Here is a 20,983-nt window from a genome sequence, read left to right on the forward strand (position 1 = left end):
TTTCTAGGCAATCCTCTAATGATAAGTTCGGCAGTTCTAAGATTCCTAATCATGTCAATTGACTCATCATGGGTAGGATGCATAGGATCAACATAAGGTGCACAAGGACTAGCAATGTACTTGTTCAAATGATATTGATTGAAAATGACAAGCATCTCATTTTTCCATTCATGAAATACTCTCCATCAAGAATAGGCACACTATGTCTAAGACTCCCAATAGTAGACTCATCCATCTTCCTCCAATGATGATTAAACCAAAACAATGGATACCAATGCTCCGATACCACTTGTAGGACCTTGAGAAGAGGTGTCTAGAGGGGGGTGATTAGACACTAAGTACCAAAGTTGCAGTTTTTAAGTTTCCTTAAGTTTAAGTGGAGATTAGGCACAAGTTTAACATTCACAATAAATATCAAGCAAGCATGCAAAGAGTATATGAGCAGCGGAAAGTAAAGCATGCAACTTGCAAGAATTTAAAGGGAAGGGTTTGGAGGATTCAAATGCAATTGGAGACACGGATGTTTTTGGCGTGGTTCCGATAGGTGGCGCTATCATACATCCACGTTGATGGAGACTTCAACCCACGAAGGGTAACGGTTGCGCGAGTCCACGAAGGGCTCCGCCCACGAAGGGTCCATGAAGAAGCAACCTTGTCTATCCCACCATGGTCGTCGCCCACGAAGGACTTGCCTTACTAGCGGTAGATCTTCACGAAGTAGGCGATCTCCTTGCCCTTACAAACTCCTTGGTTCAACTCCACAATCTTGTCGGAGGCTCCCAAGTGACACCTAGCCAATCTAGGAGACACCACTCTCCAAGAAGTAACAAATGGTGCGTTGATGATGAACTCCTTGCTCTTGTGCTTCAAATGATAGTCTCCCCAACACTCAACTCTCTCTCATAGGTTTTCGATCTGGTGGAAAGAAGATTTGAGTGGAAAGCAACTTGGGGAAGGCTAGAGATCAAGATTCATATGGTAGGAATGGAATATCTTGGCCTCAACACATGAGTAGGTAGTTCTCTCTCAGAAAATGTATGCTGGAAGTGTAGGTTCAGTCTGATGGCTCTCTTCTTGAATGAAGAGGAGGTGGAGGGGTATATATAGCCTCCACACAAAATCTAACCATTACACACAATCTACCAAACTCGGTGGGACCGAATCGTTAAACTCGGTCAGATCGATTTAGCAAATAATGTGACCGTTAGGGTTTTCGGTGGGACCGAAATGCAACTCGGTGAGACCGATTCGGTTAGGGTTAGGGCATAACGTAATCTCGGTAAGACCGGTTACACAAACTCGGTGAGACCGATTTTGGTAATAAGCTTTCCAGAGAGTTCGTCAAGCAAGCTCGGTGGGACCGATTACTCAAACTCGGTGAGACCAATTTTGGTAATAAGTTATCCAGAGAGTTTGCATTGTAATCTCGGTAGTACCAATTGCTGAAACCGGGATCCCTATCGGTAGAACAGATTTTCTTAGGGTTTGTGGCAGTGGCTATGACTTTTGGAATCGGTGGCGCCGGATAGGAAGAATCGGTGTAACCGATTTTGGCTTTAGGTTTAGGTCATTTGTGGAAGTGAGAAAGTGGTTGAGGGTTTTGGAGCATATCACTAAGCACATGAAGCAAGAGGCTCATTAAGCAACACCTCATCCCTCCTTGATAGTATTGGCTTTTCCTATAGACTCAATGTGATCTCGGATCACTAAAATGTAAAATGAAGAGTCTTGAGCTTGAAGCTTGAGCCAATCCTTTGCCCTGAGCATCTAGAAGGAGTTCCCACATCCTTTAGTCCATGCCACTCCATTGTTGAACTTATCTGAAACATACTAGATAAAAGTGTTAGTCCAACAAGAGATATGTTGACATTAATTACCAAAACCACCTAGGGAGCACTTGTGCTTTCAGTGCCCCCCTGTCTCGTGGGCCCCTCGAGCACCCCCCGACCGACTTCTTTCGCCTATATAGTCCCACGTACCCTAAAAACATCCAGGGAGAAGATAGATCGGGAGTTCCGCCGCCGCAAGCCTCTGTAGCCACCAAAAACCTCTCGGGAGCCCATTCCGGCACCCTGTCGGAGGGGGGATCCCTCACCGGTGGCCATCTTCATCACCCCGACGCTATCCATGACGAGGAGGGAGTAGTTCACCCTCGGGGCTGAGGGTATGTACCAGTAGCTATGTGTTTGATCTCTCTCTCTCGTGTTCTCTCTATGGCACGATCTTGATGTATTGCAAGCTTTGTTATTATAGTTGGATCTTATGATGTTTCTCCCCCCTCTACTCTCTTGTGATGAATTGAGTTTCCCTCTTGAAGTTATCTTATCGGATTGAGTCTTTGATATGAGAACACTTGATGTATGTCTTGCCGTGTTTATCTGTGGTGACAATGGGATTTCATGTGCCACTTGATGTATGTTTTGGTGACCAACTTGCGGGTTCCGCCCATGAACCTATGCATAGGGGTTGGCACACGTTTTCTTGACTCTCCGGTAGAAACTTTGGGGCACTCTTTGAAGTACTTTGTGTTGGTTGGATGAATCTGAGATTGTGTGATGCATATCGTATAATCATGCCCACGGATACTTGAGGTGACAATGGAGTATCTAGGTGACATTAGGGTTTTGGTTGATTTGTATCTTAAGGTGTTATTCTAGTACGAACTCTTGAATAGATTGATCCGAAAGAATAACTTTGAGGTGGTTTCGTACCCTACAATAATCTCTACGTTTGTTCTCCGCTATTAGTGTCTTTGGAGTGACTCTTTGTTGCATGTTGAGGGATTTTTATATGATCTATCTATGTTATTATTGTTGAGAGAACTTGCACTAGTGAAAGTATGAACCCTATGTCTTGTTTCCTATCATTGCAATACCATTTACGCTCACTTTTATCATTAGTTACCTTGCTATTTTTATATTTTCAGATTACAAAAACCTATATCTACTATCCATATTGCACTTGTATCACCATCTCTTCGCCGAACTAGTGTACCTATACAATTTACCATTGTATTGGGTGTGTTGGGGACACAAGAGACTTTCTGTTATTTGGTTGCAGGGTTGTTTGAGAGAGACCATCTTCATCCTATGCCTCCCACGGATCGATAAACCTTAGGTCATCCACTTGAGGGAAATTTGCTACTGTCCTACAAACCTGTGCACTTGCAGGCCCAACAACGTCTACAATAAGAAGGTTGTGTAGTAGACATCAAGCTCTTTTTTGGCGCCGTTGCCGGGGAGGTGAGTGCTTGAAGGTATATCTTTAGATCTTGCAATCGAATCTTTTTGTTTCTTGTTTTATCACTAGTTTAGTTTATAAAGAAAACTGCAAAAAAAATGGAATTGAGTTTGTCTCATACGCTTCATCTTTTTAATATCTTTCGTGAGTATGATGAAAAGGAAAATTGTGCTCAAGTGCTAGAAGAAGAAGTTTATAAAATGTTTGCTATTACATCTTCGAATGATGAGCATGATTGCAATGTTGTTAGTATGAATTCCTTGAATATCCATGATGCTAATAATATGCATAGCCATAAGCTTGGGGAAGCTATGTTTGATGAAGATGATATTTTTAGTCCCCCAAGTTTTGATGAGCAAATTTATTATGATGAAAGCATGCCTCCTATTTATGATGATTATATTGATGAAAGTGTGTTTGGAAGAGTGTCAACTTTAGGAATTAGTGATCCCACTATTTTGGAGGATGTTGAATCTTATTGTGATGAACATGAAAGTGGATTTGGAAGAGTGTCAACTTTATTTAGTGATGATTCCACTATTTCGGAAGAGGTTCCAATTGATTATGAGAACAAAGTTGTTATCTATGATGATTATTGTGATGACTTGTATGCTATTAGAATAATGATAACCATGAAACTTGTCATCATGATTTTAGTTTTCAATTGGATTATGCCTCTCATGATAATTATTTTGTTGAGTTTGCTCCCACTACTATTCATGAGAAGAATTTTGCTTATGTGGAGAGTAATAAATTTTCTATGCTTGTAGATCATGAAAAGAATGCTTTAGGTGCTGGTTATATTGTTGAATTCATTCATGATGCTACTGAAAATTATTATGAGGGAGGAATATATGCTTGTAGGAATTGCAATAATATCAAGTTTCCTCTCTATGTGCTTAAAATCTTGAAGCTATGCTTGTTTTGCCTCCCTATGCTAATTGATTATTGTTCCCATAATTTGTTTGCTCACAAAATCCCTATGCATAGGAAGTGGGTTAGGTTTAAATGTGCTAGTCATATGCTTCATGATGCTCCCATTACGTTTCAATTCTTATCTTTTATGTGAGCATCATTGTCATCATCATGCCTAGCTAGAAAGGCATTAAAGAAAAGCGCTTGTTGGGAGACAACCCAATATTTACCCTTACTGTTTTTGTGTATTCACATGATTATGCTACTGTAGTAATCATGTTTTATAGCTTTTGTTTCAATAAAGTGCCAAGTAAGACCTTTAGGATAGCTTACGGTGATAGTTGTGTTGATCCTGCTGAAAATCAGAAACTTTTGCACCCATTAAATTAGTTTTGTTAGTTCACAGACGCGTTCTTATGATCTGATTCTTATTTCTTTGGATTGGTACACAAATTTCTTAGGACTTCCTAATTTGGTAGGATTTTTGGAGTTCCAGAAGTATACGTTTGATACAGATTACTACAGACTCTTCTGTTTTTGACAGATTCTGTTTTCTGTGTGTCGTTTGCTTATTTTGATGCATCTATGGCTAGTATTAAGTGGTATGAACCATAGAGAAGTTGGAATACAGTAGATATTACACCATTATGAATTTAGAATGAGTTAATTACAGTACCTAAGTGGTGGTTTTATTATACTAATAGAGCTTACGAGTTTTCTGTTGAGTTTTGTGTTGTGGAGTTTTCAAGTTTTGGGTAAAGATTCGATGGACTATGGAATAAGGAGTGGCAAGAGCCTAAGCTTGGGGATGCCCAAGGCACCCCAAGGTAATATTCAAGGACAACCAAGAGCCTAAGCTTGGGGATGCCCCGGATGGCATCCCCTCTTTCGTCTTCGTTCATCGGTAACTTTACTTGGAGCTATATTTTTATTCACCACATGATATGTGTTTTGCTTGGAGCGTCATTTTATTTTGTTAGTATTTGTTTGCTGTTATTTATATTAATGTTTTGCATCTTTAGTTTCAATAAAGAAGTCAAGGATAGCCTTTGCCATGCTTATTTTGCTAGTATACATGTTGCTGTTTGAAAACAGAAAGTTTACCGCTGTTGCAAAAATTCCCTAGAAAAGTCAGAGCATGATATAGTGTTTAAACTTTTTGCATAATGAGATCTTATAAATTTACTACAGTGGGAATTTTATTTCATAATTTTTGGAGTTAGGTAAGTATGGTGAATCTTGCATTCTTTATAGACTGTACTGTTTTGACAGATTGCTGTTATGTTTGCATTGTTTGCATATGTTTGCTTGTGTAATGATTCTATTTGAGGTTAGGAGTATTAAATATGCAGATGCATTTAGTATGCAATGTTGAATAATAATTTTAGTGATTTATTACAGTAGAAAATGATAAAGTTTTGCATTGGTTTATACTAACCTATCTCACGAGTTCTTGTTGAGTTTGGTGTGGATGAAGCTTTTGATAAAAAGAGAAACCATGATATGAGAGGAATTAAGGAGACACAAAAGTTCAAGCTTGGGGATTCCCAAGGCACCCCAAGATAATATTTCAAGAAGTCTCGAGCATCTAAGCTTGGGGATGCCCCGTTAGGCATCCCACCTTTCTTCTTCAACAACTATCGGTTAGTATCGGTTGAGCCTAAGTTTTTGCTTCTTCACATGAGTTGTGCTATCCTTGCATTGTCATTTTATTTTGTTTTGCTTGCTGTTTGAATACATTACCAAGATCTGAAATTCTTAAATGAGAGAGAGTCTTCATATAATTACATAATTATTTAGCTACTCATTGATCTTCACTTATATCTTTTTGGAGTAGTTTGTCATTTACTCGTGTGCTTCACTTATATCCTTTGAGTAAATTGTTGAATGAGTTGATTGTCATAAATCTGAAATTAAATATGCTTCATTTGCTTATCCCATGGGGAGTAATGACTTCACATCTAAGAAGCAGAGGTTGTAAATTTATTGAAGGTTAGCAAGCATTCTGTTGGTCATTTGAACAATTCATGAAAGAATATTGAAGGAAGAGAGATTTCACATATAAATATACTATTGTAGACATCTTTTATAATTGGGAGCACTCATTTAGTATGAAATGCTAAAGAGTTGATGTTGGACAAGGAAGACAACGTAATGGGTTATGTTTTCCGACATCTCAGTTAAAGTATATTGTCATGGATCATTCAAACATGTTGAGCTTGCCTTTCCCCCTCATGCTAGCCAAAATTCCTTGCACCAAGTAGAGATACTACTTGTGCTTCCAAATATCCTTAAACCCAGTTTTGCCATGAGAGTCCACCATACCTACCTATGGATTGAGTAAGATCCTTCAAGTAAGTTGTCATCGGTGCAAGCAATAAAAATTGCTCTCTAAATATGTATGATCTTTTGGTGTGAAGAAAATAGCTTTATACGATCTTGTTATGGAAGCAATAAAAGCAACGGACTGCATAATAAAGGTCCATATACAAGTGGCAATATAAAGTGACGTTCATTCGCATTAAGATTTTGTGCATCCAACCCTAAAAGCGCATGACAACCTCTGCTTCCCTCTGCGAAGGGCCTATCTTTTACTTTATGTCTTTTACTTTATGCAAGAGTCAAGGTGATCTTCACCTTTCCCTTTTTTATTTTATCCTTTGGCAAGCACTTTGTGTTGGGGTGATCCTGATATATATATATCCAATTGGATGTAAGTTAGCATGAACTATTATTGTTGACATCACCCAAAGGTGAATACGTTGGGAGGCAACACTATAAGCCCCTATCTTTCTCAGTGTCCGATTGAAACTCCATAACCATTAGTATTGCGAGAGTGTTAGCAATTGTAGAAGACTATAGATAGTTGAGTATGTGGAGTTTTCTATTCCTGAAAATAAGATGAATTGCAATTGTTTGATGACTGAGAACATAGTTTGCTAGTTTTCAAGAATGTTTATGGTCTATGCTTTAACATGTGAATTGCTTGTTACTTTATCGTGAGAAGTTTCATGAGATGAACTACTGTTATGACATATTATCATGCTAGAAAAGGTGATTGAAATCATCATTGATCAAACTTGTGCACCTTCTAGCATTCACACTTCATAAATTCTTTCTTTTATCATTTACCTACTCGAGGACGAGTAGGAGTTAAGCTTGGGGATGCTGATACGTCTCCAACGTATCTATAATTTATGAAGCATTCATGCTATTTTATTATCTGTTTTGAATGCTTACGGGCTTTATTATACACTTTTATATTACTTTTGGGACTAACCTATTAACCGGAGGCCCAGCCCATATTGTTGTTTTATTGCCTGTTTCAGTATTTCGAGGAAAAGGAATATCAAACATAGTCCAAACGGAATGAAACCTTCGGCAGCGTGATTTTTTGGAAGAATATGATCCTGGAGACTTGGAGTTCAAGTCAGAAGATCCTCGAGGAGGCCAGGAGATAGGGGTGCGCCCCCCCCCTACTGGGCGCGCCCCCCTGTCTCGTGGGCCCCTCGAGCACCCCCCGACCGACTTCTTTCGCCTATATAGTCCCACGTACCCTAAAAACATCCAGGGAGAAGATAGATCGGGAGTTCCGCCGCTGCAAGCCTCTGTAGCCACCAAAAAACCTCTAGGGAGCCCGTTCCGGCACCCTGCCGAAGGGGGGATCCCTCACCGGTGGCCATCTTCATCATCCCGACGCTATCCATGACGAGGAGGGAGTAGTTCACCCTCGGGGCTGAGGGTATGTACCAGTAGCTATGTGTTTGATCTCTCTCTCATGTTCTCTCTATGGCACGATCTTGATGTATCGCGAGCTTTGTTATTATAGTTGGATCTTATGATGTTTCTCCCCCTCTCTTGTGATGAATTGAGTTTCCCTCTTGAAGTTATCTTATCGGATTGAGTCTTGGATATGAGAACACTTGATGTATGTCTTGTCGTGTTTATCTGTGGTGACAATGGGATTTCACGTGCCACTTGATGTATGTTTTGGTGACCAACTTGCGGGTTCCACCCATGAACCTATGGATAGGGGTTGGCACACGTTTTCTTGACTCTCTGGTAGAAACTTTGGGGCACTCTTTGAAGTACTTTGTGTTGGTTGGATGAATCTGAGATTGTGTGATGCATATCGTATAATCATGCCCACGGATACTTGAGGTGACAATGGAGTATCTAGGTGACACTAGGGTTTTGGTTGATTTGTATCTTAAGGTGTTATTCTAGTAGGAACTCTTGAATAGATTGATCCGAAAGAATAACTTTGAGGTGGTTTCGTACCCTACAATAATCTCTACGTTTGTTCTCCGCTATTAATATCTTTGGAGTGACTCTTTGTTGCATGTTGAGGGATTGTTATATGATCTATCTATGTTATTATTGTTGAGAGAACTTGCACTAGTGAAAGTATGAACCCTATGCCTTGTTTCCTATCATTGCAATACCGTTTATGCTCACTTTTATCATTAGTTACCTTGCTGTTTTTATATTTTCAGATTACAAAAACCTATATCTACTATCCATATTGCACTTGTATCACCATCTCTTCGCCGAACTAGTGCACCTATACAATTTACCATTGTATTGGGTGTTTTGGGGATACAAGAGACTTTCTGTTATTTGGTTGTAGGGTTGTTTGAGAGAGACCATCTTCATCCTACGCCTCCCACGGATTGATAAACCTTAGGTCATCCACTTGAGGGAAATTTGCTACTGTCCTACAAACCTGTGCACTTGCAGGCCCAACAACATCTACAAGAAGAAGGTTGTGTAGTAGACATCAGCGGGACAGTTCAAAGACTTGCTTAGACATAAGAAAAAAAGAGGATAAGTATAATATGGGTGAATATAAGATGGCGGCTTAACAATGTTGAGCACCAAAATGTGCACGATGGCACGGCAAAACAAAGTCATTTCTATCCGATTACATGACTCCCCGAGTCCAAATGATCAAGTTGTTTTTCAGCAGGTTACAAATATGAGCCGTCCAGCGGGTCGATTTTCTTGTTGGCCTGAAGCTTCCGTATCGACTCTCTCCGCTCCTTCGCCCTGTTCCCTGTCCTGGAAGGTTGATGATGACCAGTCAATGCCATTCAAAACTTCAAATTTAGCTTCATCATCAATTAGTTCGGCCGGGTCAACTTCAGGGGCGAAGGTATGCTTACGGATTGGTGGGATTAGGCTGGTCACTTTATACTGCGGCGTTGGAATCCTCTGGTTCTTCGTGTCATAACCCGGCTGGTACTTGGTGAGATCCGCTTATCAGCTATGAGGGTGGCCACGGGGCGTATCTCCTTCACACAAGTGGCAAAAGTTTTCCTGTTCAAAGGGAGTGCCATCCTCCTTAAGACTTGGATAACCAATGGCGATGTCGGCCAGGTCTAACTCTGGTAGCCAAGCTTTGGCCCGGATTAAGGCAGCCACGGCTCCGGCTCTTCCAGACGATCGCCTTAGTTCATTGAACCCCGCTGGGGCAACACAGAAAGCTTCCTTAGTACATCCACCAGGAGTGTGGGCACTTCATTTGACAGGGCCATTATGGCTAAGGCACGCTGAGATCCGGTGTAGAGTTGTTCCACCAGCGTGTAAACCGCCTTCAGCTTTATCAGCATGTCTTGGTTAAGATTTGAACTCCTGGGGCATGCATAACAATGTCAGGTGAGTTAATGACAATTCATATGATCTTTAGAAAGATTCATATATTTGACGCTTGCAGGGTGACTTACCAAAGATTGCTGAGACCATCTGAGAGACATGGCGTTTTAAGCCGGATAATTCGACGGTCGCCTCTTCAAGAGCCGCCTCTTCCTTCTCAACTCGATTGGTCAAAGCGATCTTTTCTTCAGCCCAGGCCTTTTTCTCCATTTCAAAGTCTTTTTTCATTTTTTCTTGTTCAGATACACTGAATTCAAATTTGGAGTTGGCTCTTTGGGTTTTCGTCTCTTGTGCTTCCAGGCGGTTCTTCAAGTCAGACATATCTGATTGAAGTTGAGTGGTGGTGGCCTGTACAAAAACCAGGTCAAAATATTGACTGTTATCATACAACATTAAGTCCTAAGCCTTTTGCAAGCAACAACACTTGGCACTTGGGGGCTAATGCCTACTGAAGAATTTTACCTAAGTGGCACTTCATGAGATTAAGTCCCAAGCACCTTGCAAGCAAAAGTACTTGGCACTTGGGGCTAATGGATATTGTTGTTAAAGTTTTACAAGTATTTTATATAAGCATATGAAGGACCGGCTCAAACATGCCGATTAAACCGGCCCTTGGGGACTATGGAGTAAGCCGGATTTCTTATATGTTTTGTCCAACTATATCACTAATGTTCATAAGTTTGTTTCTAAGTCTACATCATATTCGTCATAAGCAATAGACTTGGGGGCTGGCATAAGTAAGGATAATTCAGTGAAGGGAAGAATTTATACCTCAAATTTTTGGTGCATTTGCTTCACCATATCAACTTCGATGTCATGACTGCTGTGCACTTGGCTAAGATAGCCAGAAAAAACTTCCCCAATACTCATGTGAGTATAATCAGCAACATCAAACCTAACTTTGCGGCATTCCAGGTGCTCCTCCTTGGCAGAACACTTGGCCAGCACAGTAGGTCTCCCTGGCTCTGTGTAATCGATCTTGGTAATCTCAACATCAATGTCTTGGGATCGTCTGTCTTGGTCGGGCTAGAGACTTCCAGGTTTTCAGAGCCATCGGCGGCTTGCTTGGCAGGCGGGTCAGCGGTTGGTGTTGGCGTGTCATGAGCTGGTTTAGGTGGCGGCTCATGAGCAGAGGCTTCAGGCGTGCTGTCCCAAGTACCGTCTCTTTAAAGATCGGCTCTTCGGCCGGCTTGTTCTTCTTCACCTTCTTGCTAGGCTTTGCTTTTCCGCTGCATAAGGTCAAAAGATCAGTATAAATATAGAGAATTGAAATGAATATAGGATAAGTCAATCATCATTACCCTGGGGTGGTCTTAAAAGCCGGCAAGTTGGACTGCATTGAGTCGCCGGAGGAAGGTGATGTTTCCTGATAATTCGAGTCAGAAGAGTTGAGTGGTTGACAAGTGAGACCCGCCAAAGGATAAAAGGGATTTAAATCGAAGGTGACCTCTTTCTGGTGCTTCCTTGGGGTATTTGGTAAGCCGGAGGAGAGTTTCACGTCTTTGCTGGTCCGGGTCTGCCTCGGGCTCTCATGAATCTGTCGCTTCAAAAGAAATTGAGGATCTTGATAAGCTAAGGGATGTGAAAATCTTACTTTTCGGGTTACTCTTCGGATTTTTTGTCTTGGCAAAGGCTCTGAGTCGGAGGAAATAATAGTTACCTCTTCATCTACCCCATGACTCGTTCCCGTGTCATCCTGATCATAATCGGTATCAATAAGGTGATTAAAGAATGAGCCAAGAGAGTCAAGGGCTACCTCTGACTCAGAAGAGTCCTCCAGTTGAAACTGCTCAGAAGTGCTAGGCTTCTTTCCTCTTTTCTTCGCGGCTTCTTTCCTGGCGGCTCTCTTAGCCTTCCTGGCTCTTTTCGCGGCCTCATGATCATATTTTGCCTTCCAAAATTTATCATCAGCCTGTGGAAATCAGCAAAGGTTGAGTACAGACAAACATCAAGGTTAAAAGTAATTTACTTAGATTGGTGGCTTACCGCTGGAGCCGGGTTAGCTTCGTAGAAGGGGCTTAAGCCCACCTTACCACAATCTGCTAGGCTTTCATTCAGGAGTGACTTTGTCATGTCATCAACAATGTGGTATGGTAAATTGTCAGAGTTGTGCCGCAGAGGGTCATTCTTCTTGCCCATGTAGGTGCACATCAGACCAGAGCGGCGGCTCAATGGAATGATCCGCCAGGCAAGCCAAACCTGGACCAAGTCGATACCATTTAGCCCATTCCCCAAAAGAGCCTTGATTTTAGCCATGGTGGGGGCGAGCGTTTGGCGTTCGACAGCTGTAATCATGTCAGGAAGTGGATGATTCGGCTCAAGATGTAGAGCACGAAAGCCGGGCAGAGGGTTCTCATCAGCCGGAGAAGTGTCTTGGCAATAGAACCATGTCTGGTTCCAGTCTTTGGGTGACTTGGTGGATTCGCATAAGGAAAGATGACGTCTCTCCGTCGTTGAATTGAGACCCCGCCAAGCTCCAAGCTAGGTCCATTGGCGCATTCATTCTGGCGGTTCAAATAAAATAACTCTCTGAAGAGTAGTAAGATGGGTTCTTCTCCAAGATACACCTCACTGAACACTTGAAAGTTGCAAATATTGGACACGGAGTTGGGTCCGATGTCTTGAGGACGGAGGTCAAAAAAGTGCAGGACGTCTCTGAAGAACTTTGAGCTGGGTGGTGATAAACCCCGGTTCATATGTTCAGTGAAGACGATGACCTCCCCCTCCTTGGGCTGAGGCTTTTCCTCTGTTGGGTCAGGAGCACGATATGACATAACTTCCTTCTTTGGCAGATAGCCAGTCTTCACAAAGTCATCAAGCGTACTATCTGTGACGATGGACTTGACCCAATTGCATGAAGTGGGTGGTTTGGGCGGCATTGTGATGGAAGCCTAACAAAGAGTAAAATTCCCGGTTCAAATTTAAGCCGGAGAGAAATATTACAGTGCATATTCAAGATGACGGCTTATAAGGGGGCCTAATGGTATATGGCTAATTATGTCAGATTATTTAAGCCGCCATGAGCGCCATGAGCAGTCAAGTTACCTAAACCGCCATGAGTAGTTAAGATTATCAATTGACCATTGCAATTTTAAGCCGGTGATAAGAGTCGCCATGGCTAGGTGGATCTAACAAAATACTGTTTTTGCCTAAGTGTTGCACAAACAAGTTTCACAGGCTGCAGCTATTATTTTGGATCAACGGTTGTTCAGAAAAGAAAATATTCTAGACCTAAAAAACTAGTACAAATGAGTTCGTGAGTTCTAATGAGGCCTCTTTACAGAAAAAAGGGATCCACTAGTATAAAAAATGGACGCAAAACAACTACCGCATGAGTTCTATATTACTTTTGGATCAAAGGAGGCTGCAGTGAAGGAACTACGAAAAAACTGTGATGAACTACGAAGAACACAGAGGAAACTCGCAAACCCTAATGCGGATCTAAAGTGCGGGAAAGCAGGAACTTACAGTGCCATATCTACTGTGGAGGGTCGCCGCCGTTTCTCTGGATCGATTCAGGTTGATGCAACGGCCTGGACGAGGACGCCGGTGCGCTCTGCGGTGGCGGCGGAGCTCGAGTAGCAGAAGGATGCGAGAGGTGGAAGACGATGGAAAGGGGGAGAATGAGGAAAGACCAGTCGTGCCTATTTATAAGGAAGGGCTCGTAAGTGGGCGTGAAAAACGAGGAGGCCGAAAACATGGTTATCCAGCTACAAGGACGCCTTGATTCTCGGGATGATTATTAAGATAAGGATCTGTTGAGATATGTTGGATAAAGTGCAAATTAAAGACAGATGACTTCATGGCGGGTTACCACAAATCCAAAGGATGACGTCATGGCGGGTTATAAAACTTATGTACACACGAAGAGCAGAAGAGTTTTTCTAAGTGTTAAAGATTGACATGAACCAGTTCAAATCAATCTGGGGCCTAATGTTGGGGATATAACTATTAGGTATGACCCGCTTAGGAGGGCCGGGTTATACCTATGGCGAGTCAAGATATGAAGCCCAAGACGACACGTGAAGATGGCGGTTCAGTTAAGGGCCCAAGCCCAAAGGTGACCTAGGGCCTGTAGAGATAAACCGCCATATGTATGTAACTTGTGTTGTAAGGCAGGAATAGACAGAGACCGAGCCGGACACTGTTTATGAGCCGACCGGGACTCTGAGAGCTGCTGGGCGTCGACCTCTGTATATAAAGGGACGACCCGGTGGCGGTTTAGGGCAAGTAACATCAGATCGAGAACTAGGTCAAGCGATTTCTCTCCCTGGTAATCGAGACATAAGCAATCCCACTCAAAACTGGATCGTAGGCTTTTACCTTCACCGTAAGGGGCCGAACTAGTATAAACCCCGTGTCCTTTGTCCCGATTAACCCCTTTAAGCTTCCTAGTTGCGATGGCTCCACGACTAAGTCCTTTCACTAGGACATCTGACATGACAATTCCATGACAGAGGGGTTCACCACTTCCATTGGTGCCTCTCCGATGATGCGTGAGTAGTTCTTTGTAGACCTTCGGGTCCGTAGTTAGTAGCTAGATGGCTTCCTCTCTCTCGCTGGATTCTCAATACAATGGTCTCTTGGAGATCCATATGATGTAACTCTTTTTGCGGTGTGTTTGTTGGGATCCGATGAACTTTGAGTTTATGATCAGATCTATCTTTTTATATCCATGAAAGTTATTTGAGTTTCTTTGATCTCTTATATGCATGATTGCTTATAGCCTCGTATTTCTTCTCCGATATTTGGGTTTCGTTTGGCCAACTTGATCTATTTATCTTTCAATGTGAAGAGGTGCTTTGTAGTGGGTTCGATCTTACGGTGCTTGATCCTAGTGACAGAAGGGGAACCGACACGTATGTATCGTTGCTACTAAGGATAAAACGATGGGGTCTATCTCTACATAGATAGATCTTGTCTACATCATGTCATCGTTCTTATTGCATTACTCCGTTTTCCATGAACTTAATACACTAGATGCATGCTGAACATCGACCGATGTGTGGAGTAATAGTAGTAGATGCAGGCAGGAGTCGGTCTACTAATCTTGGACGTAATGCCTATATAATGATCATTGCCGGGATATCGTCATGATTATTTGAAGTTCTATCAATTTCCCAACATTAATTTGTTCACCCACCGTTTGCTTTCTTTCTCGAGAGAAGCCACTAGTGAAACCTACGGCCCCCGGGTCTCTTTCGCATATTATTTGCCTTTGCGATCTACTTTTCCTTTGCATTTATTTTCAGATCTATTAAACTAAAAATACAAAACTACCTTGCTGCGTTTTATTATTATTTATTTTATTTGGCATTTGATCTATCAATCTATTACAACTTTCTCTCGTCCTCGTGCCAATTTCTGGCGCCGTTACCTGAAAGGGATTGACAACCCCTTTAACACGTCGGGTTGCGAGTGGTTGTTATTTGTGTGCAGGTGTTGTTTACGTTGTGTTGCTTGGTTCTCCTACTGGTTCGATAACCTTGGTTTCATCCCTGAGGAAAATACCTACCGTTGCTATGCTGCATCATCCCTTCCTCTTTGGGGAAATACCGACGTAGATTCAAGCCGAATCAGACACATGCACACCTACATACTTAATAGGCTATCTGCCGTGCTAGCAATTGAAAGTGTTAGTGTGCATATGTCCTCTATCATCATCATGCAGGATCATAAGCACCTCAGTTTTTCTTGAAAATGATTTTCAACCAAAACATTTGTTCAAAAAATATACCAACAACTTCAAATTCCTGGCAGAATCAACACTATCTTGAATCAACAAAATGGTATCATGAATAAATTGTATAATGGCCACCCTTTATATGTAAGGTGAGGTATCAAACCTACAAACTTCCTAGTGTCTTGAGCCAGCTTCACCATTTTCTTAAGACAATTTGCACTAATATTAAAGAGGAAAGGAGACAAGGGTCACCTACTCACCTTGCCTCACCCCTTTAAAGATGCCAAAATTCTTACCAACAATATCATTAACTTTAACACCGAGAGTCCCCCTTTAACCATAGTATGGAACCACTACATCCACCTATCATTAAACCCTCTTTCGCTCAGGCTGTAGAAAAGCAATTCCAGTTTACCTTGTCATAGACTTTTCAAAACCAGCGTCAAAACAACCCCTTGTTGCTTTTTCCTCCTTGGCTCATGTAATATTTCATGTCAGGACATGACTCCATCCATAATATTTCTCCCTCCAATGGAGGCACTCTGGGTTGTAGAGATTAGTTTGCCCATAAAAGGTTTAACTATATCATCCATAGCTTTTGGGTAATTTTTTATAAGCAGAGGCAAACCGACAAATTGGTCTGTATCTCTAAACAATATATGCATCTGCTCCCTTTGGAATAAGAGTTATAATACCAAACTTTATTCTGCTCTGGTCCACCTTTCCAACACGAAATTAATGGAAGCACACCATAATATCATCTTTGATAAAGTGCTAGTATGCTTGATAGAATTCAATAGGAAACCCATCACACCTTGTTGCTCTATCCTTTTTCATACTACCATCAATCGCTTTTTTTAATTTCTTCCCCACTAAAAGGCTTGTTGAGTTCCATATTATCTTCCTCTCACAGTTTCTCATGTTTAGTCCAAACATCACTTCTTAATCTACAACTAAAACCTTTCGTAGGTCAAGAAAGCTCCTTGTAATAGTTGGCAGCATGATCAACAAGACTGGTGGTCCCTCGAATCACAAATTATCCATTATTTAGAAAATAAATGTGCCTTTTATCCTTCTACCATTAACAATTATATGAAAGTAACAAGAATTATTGTCTCCCTCAAGGAACCAATCCTCTCAAGATCTCTCGTGTCAGTACCCTTCTTCTTCCTCGAGAGACTTACAAATAGAGCTCTGGCCGAAATTTCTCATGGTTGGCAAGGGGCTAAATTTCTTCCAAGATTTCCAAGTCTTTAGCTCATGAGTTAGATATTTATTATTTTCAGGATCTGATCTCTTAAATTCCTCTCCCATCCTTTCTTATATTTACTCATTCTCTTGAGTGTTTTTTGCATGACATCCAGACTGTCCTCAACAACAACAGGTTCATTCCATATATTTCCCCACTAAGTTCATTCTTTGCGGGGGATTTTCCCACCAAGTTCATGAAACCCTTTCACAAAATCCAACTAGGTTCAAATCTAGAGGGTTAAAGTATTGTTCCTAACCTCATTATCTCCCATAACGTCCATTACACGAACATGAACACCCATGTACATATACAATGTAGTATTATACACACAAACCCCACGCATCTTTCTGCTGCTTTCAATACAATGCTATCACAAACGTAACCGGTGGGTTTTGGGTGTCCTTGTGGCTCCGACCATAAATCACGAGCAAAGCGATGTCTAGACAAATTTTCCACCAATGATGACTTGCAATTACTAGGTTTTTAGAGTTTGGTGTTTGAATTTGTTGAACACACAGTTTACCTACAAGTTCAAGGTTCTGTACTACATATTTTTCTTCTTTTATATTGCCGCTTAAGGCCTTGTTCGGTTAGGCAGGGTTTGGAGAGGTTTGAAAGGGATTGGAGGGGATTAAATCCCTTGCAAGTCAAAATCCTTGTCAAACCTCTTCAATCCCCTCCAATCCCTGTGACGAGGGGATTAAACGAACAGGGCCTAAGTTTAGTTATTCTTTCTCGCAAAAAAAAAGTTTAGTTATTCTACACAGAATAATGCTAATTACTCAACATTCTTCTTGCTGGATATTCTCCATCGCATGTGCTTTAAATTTGAATGGTGCGACCCCCAATATTAAAAAAAAAAATCAGCGCGCACAAAAGCGGAGTACGTTTGCTACCTATAATTCCCCCAAAGGGCGTTATGGTAAATTCTCCCGACGCCTCCCACCGACCGACGGCCTCCTTTTCAAACCGCAAGCGCACTCCACGGGTACACAAAACACCAGGCCAGTGGCGGGACAGTAAATAAGTGCAATACCCAGTGTCAGTTCCTCAACTCGCCCTCGGTCATTTAAACCCCGCATTCCGCAGTTGTTCCTTTTTCCTGGCGTCCATTCCCCCACTCGCTGCTGCAACTGCAACTGCCCCAGCGAAAAAAGGAGTGAGTCACGGAACAAAAATTCTCCGTCGGTTCCGAGCGCTCGATCCCAGTCGGCGCGGCGCCGGATCGAATGCGGGAGGCGGAGGCCGCCGCCGCTCGATCTGGTGAGGCATTCGTCTGCTCTGCCTTTTTTTTTCTCGGATGTTTTTGGTGCGGTCTCCTCGGACCTGGGTCTGGGTGGGGGTGGCTTGCTTGAGCTCGAAGCGTGAGGCAGTGGGTCGGTGAGCGGGCGTTGTCGCCTCCGGAATCTGGATCCGCCTTCTTCCGTTCTGTTTTTTCGCGAGCCGTAGGAGCCAGGAATCAGTGGAGTTGGCCTGCCTGGATCTCTAGGGCTTTTGGATTTTTGTCTGCGAGGGATTTGGGGTTTGGATCCGGGTGCCCCCGCGGTCTCAAACTTTCGATCACTTGGAAACTCGCCATTTCGGATTCAATGCGTCCGGTGCTTAGTTTGGTACCTCAGATGAAGGATCTGTACTGATGGTACTAGAATTTTGTCTTTTGGGTTTGAATTGTATCTGCTTTTCTGCTTCTCTGATCTATGAATCTGATTGCGTTAACTAAGGAAATTGAGGCATACTAGGCTCGTACCACATGCTATTTAACCGCTATAGAAGCCTATAAGTTTGTCTGTGCTGTGGGAACATAGTCGAGCGGAATGAATGACTTAGGTGTGGAGTTGGTTTGGTGATACATGCACAATCAGTTTGCTCTATGCTTGGTTGGTATCCTCATGCTGAAAAGTAACCTGCATATTCGGGCATGGAACATTTAATCTGTTATTATTATAGATGTTGACATATTAGCGTTTGTGACCTTGGGCAGTAGCATTATCTCTCTTCTTTGTTATCTGTTTCCTTTTGCAAGGTTAGTGACGTTTCTGCTGATATTCCCGTTGTCAGGTATTTGAAGTGGACAAGGAGCTGATACGATCTATAGAGGATTGCTGCGCTTGTAGTTGTGGGCAAAATGGAGGGGAGAGTTGCTGGCGACGTGGAGCTTGATTCTGCAGTGTTCCAAGTGACATTGACCAAGAACAGGTGATGCACTCGTTCACAGTGAATTGAGCTTATGAAGTGTGCTTCAGATTTTCGTCCCTGCATTTGGCTGAAAACTGTGTTTCATGGATATGTCATATTGACTCTTTTATGATTCTGATATAAATTCTGACCCGCCCAGTATTGTGAAACCTTTCCTTCATCAGGTATGAGGCAATTGCTTGTAATGGAGAGAGCGCCGAATCAGTAGCATCTGGTCCTTTCGACCAACTAGTCCTGCACTTGGAAGATGCCAAAAATTTCCAATCACGTTCGTCAAGTGGCTCTTTTAAGCTGTTATTGATTGGGGATGCAAAAGGCTCTACCTGGTTCACAAAATCCACCTTAGAGAGGTCTTTCACCTTGACCTTTTCCTAGTTACTTGTGTTTTTTACAGTTGTAACCGTAACTAAATTGAACATCCCTACCAGATTCCTACATATCATAAATTCGCCTGATGCATCCAAAACGGCGAATGGGATTTTACAGGAAATGTCTCAGCTGGAGGAAACTAGAAAGTTTCATGATTATCTACAGTCCAAGGTATCATAATTTTGTCCCAAAAGAAGTAAAACAAATTTTCTGTGCTAAGTTTGCTTGCACATTTAAGTTCAGTTCTTATCTAGAGAAACAGCAGACGCTGTAAATAACAAAATCCATTTTTATGCAGGAACAACAAAATCTTATGGGTGGTGCTTTGACAGGTACATTCAAAGAAAGTTTTGCTTCTTCCATTGTTCTTTGTACACGAAAGCCATCACAACCTTTCAGCGTGTATGGCTGTATGCAATATGGCTTTTGTCTCCTTTTTATGAAGCCTATCTAATCAAATTTTGGATTCACTTCACCATTTTAGTGCTATGAGTAGTGGACTTAATAACAGTTTAGTTCTACTCTTAGAGCCTGTTACTCATTCCCTGGTTGAAATCACATTTTTTATCGAGCCTAACACTCAAATAGTTGATGAATCGCAGTACTTCGTTGGTGACTTTAGTTAGTTCCTTGACTATTTAGTTGGTGACTTTAGCGTACTATTGTGTTTTGATATCTTTAAGACTTTGTTGGTGCATTGAGGCCATTGGCATATTTTCCTTGGTCCATCCTTTTTGTTTGCTTGTGTCCATAGATAACCAATCCTACTATCGTACCCATGATTCTTTGCCTATCACTAGAAGAAATTAGCTGCCTGCTGCAAATTCTAGAAATAATCTATCTGTCAAAGACGTGAAAACGTAAAAAAAATTTGCTGTCTTGCACAAAATGGCAAAGCCTCACACGTGATTTATATAGTCAAATGCATTTTGGCAGACACAATTTGCTCTAATTAGATAAGTTTAACCCTTCTTTTGACTTAAAAAAATCCGAATGTGAGGCATTTGGTCTGACATAAAATGTTTTGATGTTCTAAAATATTATCTTTGGGTTTGTTGAAAATTTCCACACTTCACATTTCTGCATGCGCGTCAGTGCAAATGCTATTAAAAAATTGAGCTCTAAAACCTAGGTAACTGTTTTTAGTTTTGACTTATAAGCAATTTCTATGGATGGCAAGGGATTTCTTTACAGATGTCTTATTCTGGCTTATGTTGGTAGAGTGCTCAGTTTATGATGATATTCTAATTTGCAGGTGGTCTCTCCAGCACCACTGGCAAACCACAGCAGGTAATTTCCATTTGTGCAAAACTTCTGATGGCTTTATGTTTTTGTGCATTTTTATGTTTTGTTTGCTCACATTTTAGTTCTCAAAATTACATTCAGGGAAATATTGGCCCAAACTCCTCAGTGGCTACAAAGTAAAGCCTTTTTTCCCCTTTTTCCGTCACTCTATTTTTTCCCATCTATTAGTTGACATTTTCTATAACTAAATGTTGAAGGAATGAGTTACTTCGAGCACTGGACTTGAGGCTATCAGCACTGAAAGAAGAAATCTTGGTATTATTGAGTCGAGCAGTTGGCTCTAAGTTGTTGAATAAAGAAGTATCAGATTTGTCTGGTTTTGTTCAGCATTTTGGGACATCAGAGTTTAGGTATGCCGCAAAAATCAC

The 20,983-nt window shown here is 41.7% G+C and overlaps 1 protein-coding gene across 3 annotated transcripts in view; it reads left to right on the forward strand.

Moving 5' to 3' along the window:
- Positions 1 to 17,834: 17,834 nt before the first annotated feature.
- Positions 17,835 to 20,983, forward strand: part of LOC119296261 (COP1-interacting protein 7-like) — a 6,968-nt gene continuing 3,819 nt past the window's right edge. For 2 of the 3 annotated variants that reach the window (XM_037574659.1, XM_037574660.1), the window contains exons 1-8: positions 17,836 to 18,008; positions 18,804 to 18,941; positions 19,106 to 19,291; positions 19,370 to 19,481; positions 19,609 to 19,642; positions 20,566 to 20,600; positions 20,697 to 20,731; positions 20,813 to 20,965. In XM_037574659.1, coding sequence (XP_037430556.1) covers positions 18,871 to 18,941; positions 19,106 to 19,291; positions 19,370 to 19,481; positions 19,609 to 19,642; positions 20,566 to 20,600; positions 20,697 to 20,731; positions 20,813 to 20,965 — 626 coding nt within the window. In that variant the 5' untranslated portion in view covers positions 17,836 to 18,008; positions 18,804 to 18,870. Of the gene's footprint in view, positions 18,009 to 18,803; positions 18,942 to 19,105; positions 19,292 to 19,369; positions 19,482 to 19,608; positions 19,643 to 20,565; positions 20,601 to 20,696; positions 20,732 to 20,812; positions 20,966 to 20,983 lie in introns of all 3 variants that reach the window. The other variant, XM_037574661.1, reaches the window with a different exon arrangement.

Source organism: Triticum dicoccoides, chromosome 4B, assembly GCF_002162155.2.
Source record: "Triticum dicoccoides isolate Atlit2015 ecotype Zavitan chromosome 4B, WEW_v2.0, whole genome shotgun sequence".
Lineage (NCBI taxonomy): Eukaryota > Viridiplantae > Streptophyta > Magnoliopsida > Poales > Poaceae > Triticum > Triticum dicoccoides.